The sequence below is a fragment of the Cuculus canorus genome, chromosome 1, assembly GCF_017976375.1.
Source record: "Cuculus canorus isolate bCucCan1 chromosome 1, bCucCan1.pri, whole genome shotgun sequence".
NCBI classification, from domain to species: Eukaryota; Metazoa; Chordata; class Aves; order Cuculiformes; family Cuculidae; genus Cuculus; species Cuculus canorus.
Window position 1 is genome coordinate 78,340,264 of NC_071401.1, and position 12,969 is coordinate 78,353,232.

The following is a 12,969-nucleotide window of genomic DNA, read 5'->3' on the forward strand; positions in this document are numbered from 1 at the left end:
CATATAATATATATGCAAAGTTCTAGGTGTCCTTTAAAGTGAGAAAAAAAAATCCCTTGTCATGGCAATTTGGTGGAAGCAATGAAAGTTATGCATATCAGACAGCAAAATGGGAAAGGGCAGAATAAAATAGCTCGGACAGCTAACTGCTCATGTTACAGCAAAGTATATAGATGCTTGGCATAAGACGGCTGCCAGAACCTGACTGCTTGCTTTAACAATTGCTCTGTACTTCAAACAGGTCTTAGTTTAAGTCATATGACAGGCTATGTAAACAGTCACAGAACCTTGCAGAAAGTTGAGTCCAAGTTGCATTTCCGGCCTAGGTGTATTGAGGCTAGTTCATGTTCTTGGCTTGTGCTAATGTTCTCATTTCCCTATGCTTCATTCTTGCGCCATTTAGAGTAATTCTGCTCCCTTCAACTCATAAACTTTTTTTTTGTTTCCTTTATTGCATTATACAGATTATCTCCTGCTTTCTCATACTGCAACAGATTTCACTTGAATTCTTCATCCTAAGCCTCCTAGACTGGGCACAAACAGAATACTGCAAAGGAGGTCTCTCTTTTGCCTTGTCCATTGTGCTTCATATTCCTGGGAACTTTCATTGCCTGATGCATGCTAGAACTGCATCTTTCAGACCTAGAGGAGATTTTTGACTATAGTTGATCACAAGACAACTTCCACCTGTCAGTTTGGGATAGCAGTCTTACAGCTTATTGTAAAAAGTCACTAAAAAAGCATAAGCCAATGTTCCTCCATACACAGGGAAATCACAGGTACCTAGCCAAGGTCCTTCAGAACTCTGTCATGAGACAACATTCTTCACGGCAAACTCTATAATGATTAAGGTAATGATTTTGCACATAGTTCTCCCTTTCCTGTGGCTACTAACTGTTTTCATAAAGCCTAGACGGACCTATAAGACTGCATTTCCCATTTATAATTCCTATATTCAGAAGAAAAGGGCAAAGACATATGGGGGCTGTAAGAATGGGCACCATTTAGCAAACTGCCTTCAAAGATCAGGCAAGAGACCAAGTGCTTTCATTTTACATAACTTCCTACTGTGTGCTGACATAAAAAAATAAAATTATTAAAAAAAACAGTTTCCAGAAGTGGTGTAAAGTCTTAGTACTAATCCTTTATCTTTGCTAAAACTTTTCTTACTGCCACATATGTGATTATTTAACCTAAGTGTTTCCTCAATTAGTTTTAAATGTTGGTATTTTTCCAGCATTCCTGCTACTGAGGAGGCCGCAGAAGACAGCATAATAGCTCCAACTTAATAGTTAATGAATGAGAATCCTTTACCTCAATTGTGTTTCTGTTGCTTTCATGTATATAGCAAACAAAAAAAAAAACCCAAAACACCTCAGCTGATTTACATAAGATAACATGGCATGGCATTATCAAAATGCTGCAAAATGCTTTTTTTAAATGAAATAATACTGCAAAGACAAATATTCTTATCTTCATACCATTCTGCCAATAAAGGTAGCCTTATCATGATCATCTAGTTTTCTCCTAAATAATTTCAAGTATACTCAACAAGCAGTATTATTCCACATTTTATTTAAGGTAAATGTTGCAACCTTTATAGTGTGTTCTTTTTCTCGTGGAATATTTTACAGTGACAGTTCAGCAGTAAGTGTAAATTAAACAAGTAATGAGTGACTACATATAAAGCACATGTACATATGGTCCCTTTCATTACACAGACTATGTAACATGTACTGCCTAGAAGAGCATGCCACTTCCGTTGGAAATTATTTTTCAGACATTCAAAAAAAGTCCAAGAAGATCGCTTATACAGATTTGCTGCAAAAGGAAACAGACTACTTAAGAGATCGTGAACCAACCAAAATATTAAGTACATATATGCCAAATCACCCATTTAAAAACTACTCTTTTGGGATGATGGTTAAGTTTTGCGAAAGGATCCCTAACCACATTTTACAATGGAACAGTGGCTGGAAAGGCCAAATAATGCTTCAACAAATAGGAGTTTCATGGTTCAAACATCACAGTCTAAATATATTTTCAAAAAGGAAATGTGAACACTTGCAGAGCTAATGGAAAGAAGTGGGCTTAAACATGTAAATTTAGTTTAGATTTTTCCATTTGCTAATTAGAATTACAGTCAGGGCAGACATAACTATTCTGGTCTACTTTATTAACTCCATTCATGCAGGACTGCAGCTAAACATGTATTGCACAAAACATCTGGTACATTTGCAATTTTAAGCTTTTAAACTACATCTTTTTTTTTCTAAAAACTTCATGAAATACTGAAGACAAAGCTTTGCAGATATATCCTCTTTTAATTTAGGACTTTATAATACATACATTACACATTACAATATTAATATAGACAGGATTTAATACTACAAAGAGTAAAGTTAGTCTGCCAAGCAAGGTCTCTAGCAAAGGACTGTAAGTAGGAAGATTTGTAACAAAATTAACCACTTGAGCCAAACAGTCAAGAATTCCCTTTTGCTTCTCTTAAATCACATGACTGGAGATGTCTTCAGTGTTTAGATCTCATTTCCTCCCACCCTGTGTAAGAGGCTTACATTTTGCATATGCACTGACACCCACATGTCTTAGTTTGTACCTGTTCAGTCCCTGGCATTTTTAAACTTAGTTTTCATGACATATAGCAGGAAACTCCTTAAGTTAGACATTATAACCTGAGAAGCTTGACTGTTCTTAGCTATATCAGAAAAAAACCCAAACAACTGTCTTCAGCATTCAATTCGTCAATCTTCAGGGAGATGAATATCAAACGTGCTGAGACCTAACTGGAAGAACTACAGTTCAAATAATCAGGGAAGTATGGGAAAAGCACTCACTCTCTGCAAAGTTATTTATTCAGCTTAAAAGGTGTTTCTTCCCAAGGAACTGTACTTTCCTTTCAAAGGCACTGGATCGAATAGGAGAATTGAGTTCATAAAATGGATTCATTGCAAACTGAGGAAAGAAGAAAAATTCATCAATAAGCAGAAGGTCCACCACCAGAGAAGGTTATTTCAAATGGTAACTGTTACTAGCTTTCAGTCTATTTAGTGTCCCTAAAGAGCACAGAGATCCTCAACACTCACTTGCTTCCCTGGCCTTTGCGTTCTCCCTATGTATGTCCACAGTCATCCCTTAGTACCAGCTCCAGAGAACAGACCGATTGTGACCCCTGCGGAAATCTCTGGTTTGGACACCAGCATCACTCCAGTCCTGGCAGGAGGCCATCTCCCAGGCAGAGCTGGTGACTGCCCCATCTAGTGCCAGCACCGCCAGGCTGTCAGGACATGGGCTGCTTGTTCCGAGAGCCCAGTGCCTCGACTAGGCTTCTGCAGAATGGTCCTTTGCTTTTATTGTCACCATCAATCACAGAATCATAGACTCCTTCAGGTTGGAAAAGACCTTTAAGATCATCGAATCCAACTTAAACCTAATACTGCCAAGTCCACCTCTAAACCATCTCCCCAAGTGCCATACGTACGCATCTTTTAAATGCCTCCAGGGATGGTAACTCAGCCACTTCCCTGGGCAGCCTGTTTTAATGCCTGACAACCTTTTCTGTGAAGTCATATTTCCTAATATCCAATCTAAACCTCCCTTGGCACAACCTGAGGCTGTTTACTCTCATCCTATCACTTGTTACATGGGAGAAGACACCAACACTGGCCTCACCCCAACTCTACCTTTCAGGTAGTTGTAGAGTAATAAGCTCTCCCCTCACCCTCCTTTTCTTCAGACTAAACAACCCCAGTCCCAAAATCACTGGACTAAAATGAAAATAAATTCTGAAAGACCGCAGTAATTTATAAATAATAATTTATAATTTATAATAATGTATAAATTACTGTGGTCTTTCAGAATTTATATAATAATAATTATAATTATATAATAATAATTATAATAATAAAAATTAATAATAATTTATAAATTAATGATTAATTTTTAAATTAATAATTTCTAGATTTACAATTTATAAAAATGCTCTGTTAAAGGAAAATGCAACCTATATGTCACGTTATCAACGCTGGCTGATGAGGACAGCATGGGTGCTTCTTCATTTACACAGACCCCCATGAGAAAACATGCTAATAATAGTGGCATGTCTGAGCACGTACAGCAGAACATACTGAAAAATAACTGTAGTGAGACCATAAGAAGTGGGTTCTTACCTTTATATACAAGTCATATACATCATTAAAGAAGTTCTTAATTCCGTCTTCTTGCCTTATGTCGTGAAGCATTATAAATCTCATATGTAAAGCAATTAAGGAAAATTTAGCTTTTGCAAAGAAGAGATACATTTAACATATCCTGAGATAGGCATTTACACCTAATTCTGCATATACTTTAGATGTTTAGCTGTACTTGAAATAGCAGTGGCTTTACAAGAGGAAGCACTTAGTAACTGAAGCAGTGAAACTTAGAAAGCGTTACCTTTAAATTTAAAAATTCCTCTATTTGAAAATAATCACTTCTCTATTCAAGGTTATTCTTTTTAAAGCTATACAATTCTGAATGTGGATGACACTCTCACCACCTTTGACATACACCTCTGAAGTTAAAATGACACTCAGTGTTACTTGCTATGTAAAACAAATGCTTCACAACACTTCTAGGACTACCTGTACATAAGATCAAGCTTTGACTACATTTTCAAGGTTGGCACGCTTGACACCAAGCATATTTATCCCTGCTTCTCCTTCCTAGCACTACCAAAGGGAACAAAGAATCATATAAGCTTGCTTAGACCCTCTTATACCTCCTTCCTCCACTCCATGTGATTAGGCTATTTCAGCTCCTCCAAAACAAAAAATCCACCTTTCCAACTGGTCCTAGTTTTAAACAACTGCTGTGCCACCCAACTTACTTAATCCTGAACCTGGTGACTCCAACAATAACAGCGGTGAATAGCCAGAGAAATCTATTCCAAATTCATTTTACCTAACTTGTCCCTTTCTGTCAAAAGGCTTTTCCTATATAAATATAAGGAAAGAGAAGATGGAAGGATATGACCAGCTGTGACAAAAGCAGAAACAAACCATTCATTAAACTTGTCCACAGTCTTCAGGTACATGTTGTTAGAAAGCCACATGTTCTCATCTACGAGGTCAAGAGCAGCATGGGCAATGAACTGGTTGAGGTGACGATGATCATCCTAATGTATTTCCAGAAGACAGAGGATTGGTAATTCAGTGAAAGGATTGAAATATAAAGGGTAATTTGCTCAACTTGCTAAACGCCTACTGCTCAAGTTACATAAAGTTATGTACACCCCACTTTCCTGCCACACATGCCATCCTGTAATTAAGTGACACTAATATACATTGTTGTGATATGTAGTTTCAAGGGAGAAAAATGGTCATAATAAAAAGTTCATCGCAAAACCAATCTAGAGCATCAAAACTAATAAAGTCTACATTTACAGCTCGGGAATAAATTAAAGTGTGAATACTTTTGCTTACTAATGGGTGATCTCCCACTGAAAACTTATTCCACAACAGTGCCGTGATAAAAGTCTTTTTTTCTGCTTTTCAGTCACCTGTTTTTGTGAAATTTACAGCAATTTTTTGGACCATATTGTCTGTGTCAAATCTGGCAGAAATTGAACAATAGGTTACAATGTGTAAAAGTTGGGGGACAGATGAAAAAAGCAGAGAGAGGACAGATAGGCTGGTAATGCTATCTTCTAAAGACTCTGCTTTTTCAGGTTATTTGCCTTGAAACAGAATTTTTTATTGGTTGCGGGAGGGGGGTTCTTTTTCCTAAGAGCCTAATACAGAAAAACATCCTGCAACTGGTATTAAATATATGCTTGCAGATGTAAACTGCACCTCCTCCTATAATAAATACAAATGCCCTTCACAGAGTAAACACAGCACTTGGCTGTAACACTACAAGAGTCACATAGGGAAAGAGCCATTTACTTTGTACACTAACCAGAACACCAGAGTACATCTGCCAAGAAGAAACAGGCCTAAACCATACAATTAGCTTCAATTAGACTGGAAACTTAAGCAGTCTTGTGCTGTTCCTTATAATATAGGGATGCCTGTTAATGCCACTCTCACTTCTCAGTGTACTATGTTCTTCCTCCAGGTCAAGTTTGGCTCAGGGCATTAACAACTTTACAAGTTCCATTAAACCATACTGAAGAAGAGACTAAGTAGTGAAGTTTAAGGGGCAAAAGCTTGTGCTCATTTACCATGTACATTATACAAACCATTTACTTTAGGCAGCTGTGCATCTGCGCTGAATTCACTCTTAAATGGCATGTCTCAGAAACGAAGTGATAGTTGCCAAAACACATCAATGTCTACCAGTTCTCCTTCAGTGCTCATCAAGTTTAGGTTCTCTCTTAGGAGAAGAGTTAGTATTTCAACCTCAGACAGACAAGAAGTTTACCTGAGCCAAGTTAGTTCTATTAGCAGAATGCACATAATGAATTTTTCCACTATCTGACACATCCTCACACTCGCCAAGTCTAATCCAACTAGTCTGATGATTTTTTGTGGGACCAAAATACAGATGACAACACATTATTCATATCAGTGACAGCACAGACTTCCATTTTTGAACACAATCACAGATCCACACACCTTTACTCTGAAGCCTTTGCTGTTATATCACAATGGATAGATTTGTTCTTTTCCTGCTGGAAACACTACTTATTGAGTAGTCTTACATTTCTCATATTTTCAAACTCATATCAGTACAAGTTTTAAACCTTTCTTACATAAAACCAAGTATAACTGCTGAAGATGATTAAAAGAAATGTTTTTATATCATATAAAATAAAGGAATGAATATTGCCTTTAACAACATGCTGGTAATTTTTCCAATACACTGTAAAATTATAGAAGAAAATGCAACATAATTACATCATAGGAGTTATCACAGCGGGGAAAAAAACACACCTTGGACTCCACCTTTCCAGGAGGCAGAAACTCCATTTCAAATATGGGGTTATCATGATGCCCAACTATCACGAAGTAGAAACTTCCAGACATTCTTCAAAACAGTGTTCCTTACAACAAAAGACAGACATGCTGATGAGCCTAAATACAAACTCTCAATCTGTGTGCAAGTGCTCCTAAAAATACACCCATGTACTTCCTATGAAGAGAGAAAAAATGCTTTCTTAGGCAAGCACATTTATAGTCAAATAGTGAAGGAAATACCCTTAGAAAGCTGAACATCTCCTGGAAGTGACCCTAGTTACTACTGCCTCAAAAGGCTTAAGCTACAACTGACCGATGATTTAATTTATCCCCCGATGGCTGTTGCAGGGACTTGGACAGCAACAATCCTATGAAGTAAGGTGGTGTAACCCCCTCGGAAGTATCTTCTCCCATCTCTCCCTGGGGCCCCTAAAGTCAGGCAGCACAGGGTGGCATCACTCCTCCTTGCACACAGACAGTCCCACAATGTCCCACAGCCTGGCTCTGTCCCTGGGGATTACAGAGTACATAGAATCATTGGATGCCCTATGTCGGAAGGGACCCACTAGGATCCTCGAGCCCAACTCCTGTCCCTGCACAGGACAACCCCAACATCCACACCATGGGTCTGCGGGCGTTGTCTAAAGCTTCCCTGGGGAGCTTGTTCCAGTGTTCCACCAGTCCCCGGGTGAAGAAGGGGAGAGAAGACCCCTACATCTCCACCTCGCCCCACTCCCCTGAGGCTGCTGTCTCCAGGGGAAGGGCCTGGAGCAGCAGGGGGTGCTCATGGAACACGGGGGGGGGGAGGAAAGCTGGGATGGAGGAAGGAGGAATAAGATAAGATAGGATGGGAAGGATGGGAAAGGGAAGGAAGGGAGAGGAGGAGGAAGGAAGGGGAGAGGGAAAGCAAGGAGATAGGGGAGGAAGGAGGGGAAGGGGGGGAGGAGAGGAGAAAAGGGAGGGGGAAGGGGGAAAAGGAGGGCACGAGGAAGGGCATTTGGGGAGAGGGACAGAAGGGGCCCATCTCCCGCAGGGCCCCCGCCTACCCCTCGGTCCCGCAGCCGCTCCCGGAAGCGCTCCCCGCCCGCCCCGCCCCCCGGTGACGCCGCCGCTCGCGGGGCCGTGCCTGCCCCGTGCCCGCCCCGGCCCTTCCCCCGCCTGATGCCGCTGGGCGGGATGACCGCGGTTGGTGGGGAGACCCTGTCCCGGGATGAGCTCCGAAAAAGGCTCTATCAGACCTTTAAGGACCGAGGCGTGCTGGACACGCTCAAGGTGTGTTTTGTTTTCAGCGGGTGCGGCTGGACGCGGGGGGCGGGGAAGGGGCGCCGGAAAACGTGCCTCCCGCCGCCCCCAAATCTGGCGTTGTTGCCTCGGTGATGCCGCGAAAAGCCAAACTTAATTATTGTAGAATCATAGAACGGTTTGGGTTGGAAGGGACCTCAAATATCATCCAGTTCCAACCCCCCTGCCATGGGCAGGGACATCCCACCAGACCAGGCTGCCCAAGGCCCCATCCAGCCTGGCCTTGAACGCCTCCAGGGATGGGGCAGCCACAGCTTCCCTGGGCAACCTGTGCCAGTGCCTCACCGCCCCCATGGTGAAGAAATTCCTCCTTATGTCTGGCCTAAATCTGCCCCTCTCCAGTTTATACCCATTGCCCTTCGTCCTATCACCACAAGCCTTTGTAAACAGTCCCTCCCCAGCTTTAACCTAGGGCCCCTTCAAGCACGTAATTACTATAAACTGTAGATGGACTGTACGAGCTAAATGTCAATGTAATGACCGACATGTAAGCTTCTAGATTTTTTGCTTGGCCTAGTTATGCACCTGAAAATTCGTTAATATATTTTTTAATATTTGTCATCTTGGCATCTGAAGATGAACCTTGCTTGTTTTGCCAGTTTGATTATTAATCAGGTATTCCTTTTAATAAACGGTGCCAGGGTACATGTGGGGTAACCAACCTAATGTGTCCATCTGGTTATGTGGCTTTTATACTGGTTAAACATACATATCCGTATAGATTCCGGGAAATACTGGTTAAACATACGTATCCATACAGGTTACCAGAAACATGTTACATGTCCATTGTTTTTCTGGGAACTTATTATCGTAGTTTATATCACCCACTCATGTATGCACATCACGGTTGCTTTGTGTCTCCAGAAACCTGTGATGGTCTTTATCTTGTCTCCTTCCTCATTGTGTCCTCTTGGTGAGCTCAGGTCTGTCCTTCATGCGTGCTGCGGGACTGCCCTTTCAATACTTGATTTATTCCTTGTTTCAACTAGTAGACAAGCTAAGCTGTTGTTACAATCACATTCTTTCTAACTGCAAGCTGGCCAAGATTTGATTCTTACTATTCCTATTATTCTTGCTATTCTTATAATTGCTTAAGCTAATTAATCCCATGAACATCATGATGTATTCCTTTCTTCATCGTCCTAACTTGTATTCAGGTTTTTCTTTACTGGATACCAGGTTCTTCCTAAGCAGAAGTGTTGTTCATCGTGGATCAGTCTCAAAGGCTTCTTCAGGAAGGTTAAAGGCTGTATCAGGTCTCTGAAAATTTCCATGCTTGAGGAAAAAGTTAAGCAAGGAAGAGAGGAATGAAAGAATACAGCATTGGAGAGGATCACTTGGCTCACAGAGTCTGTTTATCATCTGTACTATATAAATTGTCATCCTAAAATTATCCTATATTTGTTATCTTCCTATAATTATCCTTCTAAAATATATTTCCAGTTCTGTTTTAGAACTATTTTGAGATGTTTTCTCCCTGTGCTCATTGAGGAGAGTGTTTTAGAATATGGCTGTGTTTGAGAGTGCAACTTTATTGTGATTTGTAGCCTGGGTTTATTTATGGTTGCTCTGGCTTTTTATATCTTGTGCTGAAAGTATATTTCAGTTGAGGTAGCTCTTGCATCTCTTGATGAATTTATAGGCAGCACCTTTTCTTCATTATTCTGTTCTATCGTGCTAAGCAAGTCAAGCTGCCGTAGTCTCATTGCTGGTTGCCACAGTAACCCTCTGCACCACTTTTAAGTTTCCCCCTTTTTTAAAGGAAGGATCGTGATTATTTTGAGCTTTCCAGGTGAAGTTTAGAATAGTATTACTTTTTCCCTGATTTTATAGGTAAATATGCATGAGACTGCATATCTCTCTTTTTGAGGTATGTTACATTTGTAGCTTTTTTTGCTTGATTGACACATCCACATCTTGCTTTTTCCAAACACTAGATCCCTTGTGGTATAGCCAGCGATTTTAATCAGGCCTTAAATGCTGAAATGTTGTATTTCATATACTGTTTTGCTAGTCATTAAACATTATCTCATTTGATTTTTTAATGATATCTTGATCTTTCTGCACTTTTATATACATCTTCATGTCATCAGCAAATTTTTTTTGTTCTGACTTTTTATGTCAAATTCATTGAAGTTAAAAAAAAAAAAAGAAGAATCAAGATCTGTATTTTAAGGATGCCACTGATAAGCGTATGGCCAAGAATATCCTGTTCAGGACAACTTTTTTCTCCCTTCGTAGTTAAAATACCAAACCTGCAATGCTTGAACCATTTCTTCAGGTTGTCTTAACTTAGTCTGTCTGGTGACATGCTGTTTAAGTCCCATTCTCCTGCATTTTCCTTGTCTAGAAGATTATACATAGCATTAAAGGTTTTATAGCTATTCTGAGCTAAAGAATCAATACAGTTTGGTTTCTTATGGCTTCATATGGATTTCTTATGGATTACGCTTTCTAATGAGAAGATGCTGAACTTTCTCGTGGTCTTATCTGACTGTCTCTGCTGATAAGAGGCAGAGTGGATCTGGAACTACAGGTATGCTGAATGGCCAACATATAACAAATTATTTCTGTCTTCCTTTCCTGTAGTAGGGATGGGGATTTAGTCCTGTGTTTTCCATCTGCTCTTTGTGACAAGTGTGTAAAAGGCTGCTGGTCTCAGTTGTTTTAGAGACAATGTCATCTCTGTCAGAGTTGATTGAAACTGGGCAAGTTCAGAAATTAGTAAGGAAAACAATTTTTTCAGTTTTCTTTTTTTTCGTCTCTATTGTCAGCCTAATTCCTGTAGAAAGCCACGCTGAAATATCAGGCTAGTCTGATGATCTGGCTTTGTTAAGGTTTGGTAAGTATTTTGTCCCATTTATGGTAACATCCTACTACTTTTAACAGCTTTGTCATGCCTGCTGTTGAAAATGTTAAGCACTATTTTTGTTGTGATCTTTTAGCATGCTATAAGCAATTTGTGTAATTATATGATGAAAATCATTACTTCTTTCTTTTACGGGAGGGAGACGTTCATATTTTAGTTTTTTCTCTTACAACTCACAGAATGCAAACAATAATAAAAATGCAGTTTAGTTATTATTAGTGCCTGTAGGCTTTTTTGATTAGTATTCTTCTGTTTACAAAATAATTGATATTAAAGACATTGAATTTCCTGTTTATTTTTCCATCTCCTTTTGTGATGGTATCAGCAGCTTCTCGATATGAGACTCAGAAGAGGGCTAGTGAGTTTTCCAAGTAGACTTGAAATTGAGGCCACATCAGGCAGGCTTTGTATAAGCCAGAGAGAAGGAGAACAGGAAAGCAGTGGTCTAAAAAGGAAGCTGGGGGGGCTAGATTGGAGTTTATGTGCGTTCTGGACTAAGAATGAGTTCTTGACTGAGAACAGTACTTCTTTTCAGTTCTTCATTTCATACATCCTAAGGGAAAGTCAAAGATCATTGTAGCCATCATAAAAGGGTTTTAAAGAAAGGCACGGTGTCCCAAGCACTGTTCTAAGTTTTGCAGAAGTTAGTCTGCAGGTTTCTGTTATGTAGATTGCAATGTAATACAAGTAAAATGAGACTCCCCGTGAATTTTGAAAAATAAAAACTCTTATTAAGTAACATGTAAACTGAGGATATAATGTATTTTCTGTATCAGACACAGCTCCGAAACCAGCTAATCCATGAACTAATGCACCCGATTTTAAGTGGGAAAGTTCGGCCACAGGCTGTTCCAAGTGATGATAGTCCACTTTTGATCACGGCTTCTAACAGCTTGGTGGCAGATCATCTTCAGAGATGTGGCTATGAGTATTCACTTTCTGTATTCTTTCCAGAAAGTGGATTGGAGAAGAAGAAGGTAAGTTCGGTAGTTTACCGCTTTTAAGACTTCTAGGAGCTTTGCAGTATTCCAGTAGAATTGAAAAAATATCCCCATTTTTGATTGTAAAATACAAACACAAGTACAGCTTCTGATCATCTCCATAAAAGATGTCATTGTTCAGGGCCATTTTCATGAATGCTTTACATTGGCAATAAGCTAATGATGCTGTTCTGGAAAGACATAGTGCAAGCCTCAACCTCACACTTGCTTCACCCTTAGCCGTAGTCTGGTGTGACCATTTATGAGACTGTGTGGCAGACCACTTGAGAAATGGATCCTGATTAAAGTTAACCTCTTGTCTGGCCTTTTTAACTACAAGATGTGGCTGAAAAGGGCAGTACTTGCCCTCTCTTGGTTTTTCCTTTATGAATATGTGTTAGGCTGAAATTGTTTCTAACTGAAAATTAATTTTTTGACCTGGTGAATTAGTTAATCGTAATTTTGGTTAGTAAGCTCATCTGATTTTTATGCTAAATCAAGAAAAGAGGTCATGAATGTAGCAAGAGCATGTATCCAGGATGGAGAGGAAAGCAAACTTATCTTTTTTCACAGCTTCAGTTGGTAATGCAATGGCATGCTAGCTGCTGTTTGTCTTGGGTAGTGAAGATAAGAAAATGGTTTTGCAAGGTGATAAATAGATCTTTCTCGAATGGAAACATTCTACAACTGTAAAATAGTGCCTATTACATATTTCAAATTAGTTAATCTTTTCTAACTTACCTTTTTTTCTTTAAAGCTGTGGACTATGCAAGATCTTCTTCAATTAATGAGGATCAATCCAAAATCCAGTCTTTACAAATCACTGGTAAAGTTATTTTTATTTTAAAAATAAGCTTAAATT

The 12,969-nt window shown here is 39.5% G+C and overlaps 2 protein-coding genes across 4 annotated transcripts in view; one reads left to right on the forward strand and one right to left on the reverse strand.

The window, feature by feature from the left end:
• Nucleotides 1–3: 3 nt before the first annotated feature.
• On the reverse strand, nucleotides 4–8,043 carry TRAPPC2 (trafficking protein particle complex subunit 2). 2 transcript variants are annotated; one of them, XM_054065820.1, is made up of 6 exons: nucleotides 8,003–8,043; nucleotides 6,933–7,042; nucleotides 5,025–5,173; nucleotides 4,188–4,269; nucleotides 2,856–2,973; nucleotides 4–1,821 (listed from the first exon to the last, which is right to left on the reverse strand). In XM_054065820.1, exons 2-5 carry the CDS (start codon nucleotides 7,023–7,025, stop codon nucleotides 2,875–2,877), a joined length of 423 nt encoding a protein of 140 aa, XP_053921795.1. In that variant the 5' UTR covers nucleotides 7,026–7,042; nucleotides 8,003–8,043; the 3' UTR covers nucleotides 4–1,821; nucleotides 2,856–2,874. The 2 variants fall into 2 exon arrangements, with proteins under 2 accessions (XP_053921795.1, XP_053921787.1); XM_054065812.1 differs by lacking the exon at nucleotides 4–1,821 and having other exon boundaries at nucleotides 1,828–2,973.
• Nucleotides 8,044–8,097: 54 nt separating this feature from the next.
• Nucleotides 8,098–12,969, forward strand: part of OFD1 (OFD1 centriole and centriolar satellite protein) — a 31,770-nt gene continuing 26,898 nt past the window's right edge. The window contains exons 1-4 of one of the 2 annotated variants that reach the window (XM_054065692.1): nucleotides 8,098–8,228; nucleotides 11,033–11,100; nucleotides 11,904–12,104; nucleotides 12,865–12,933. In XM_054065692.1, coding sequence (XP_053921667.1) covers nucleotides 11,937–12,104; nucleotides 12,865–12,933 — 237 coding nt within the window. In that variant the 5' untranslated portion in view covers nucleotides 8,098–8,228; nucleotides 11,033–11,100; nucleotides 11,904–11,936. The remainder of the gene's footprint in view (nucleotides 8,229–11,032; nucleotides 11,101–11,903; nucleotides 12,105–12,864; nucleotides 12,934–12,969) is intronic. The other variant, XM_054065685.1, reaches the window with a different exon arrangement.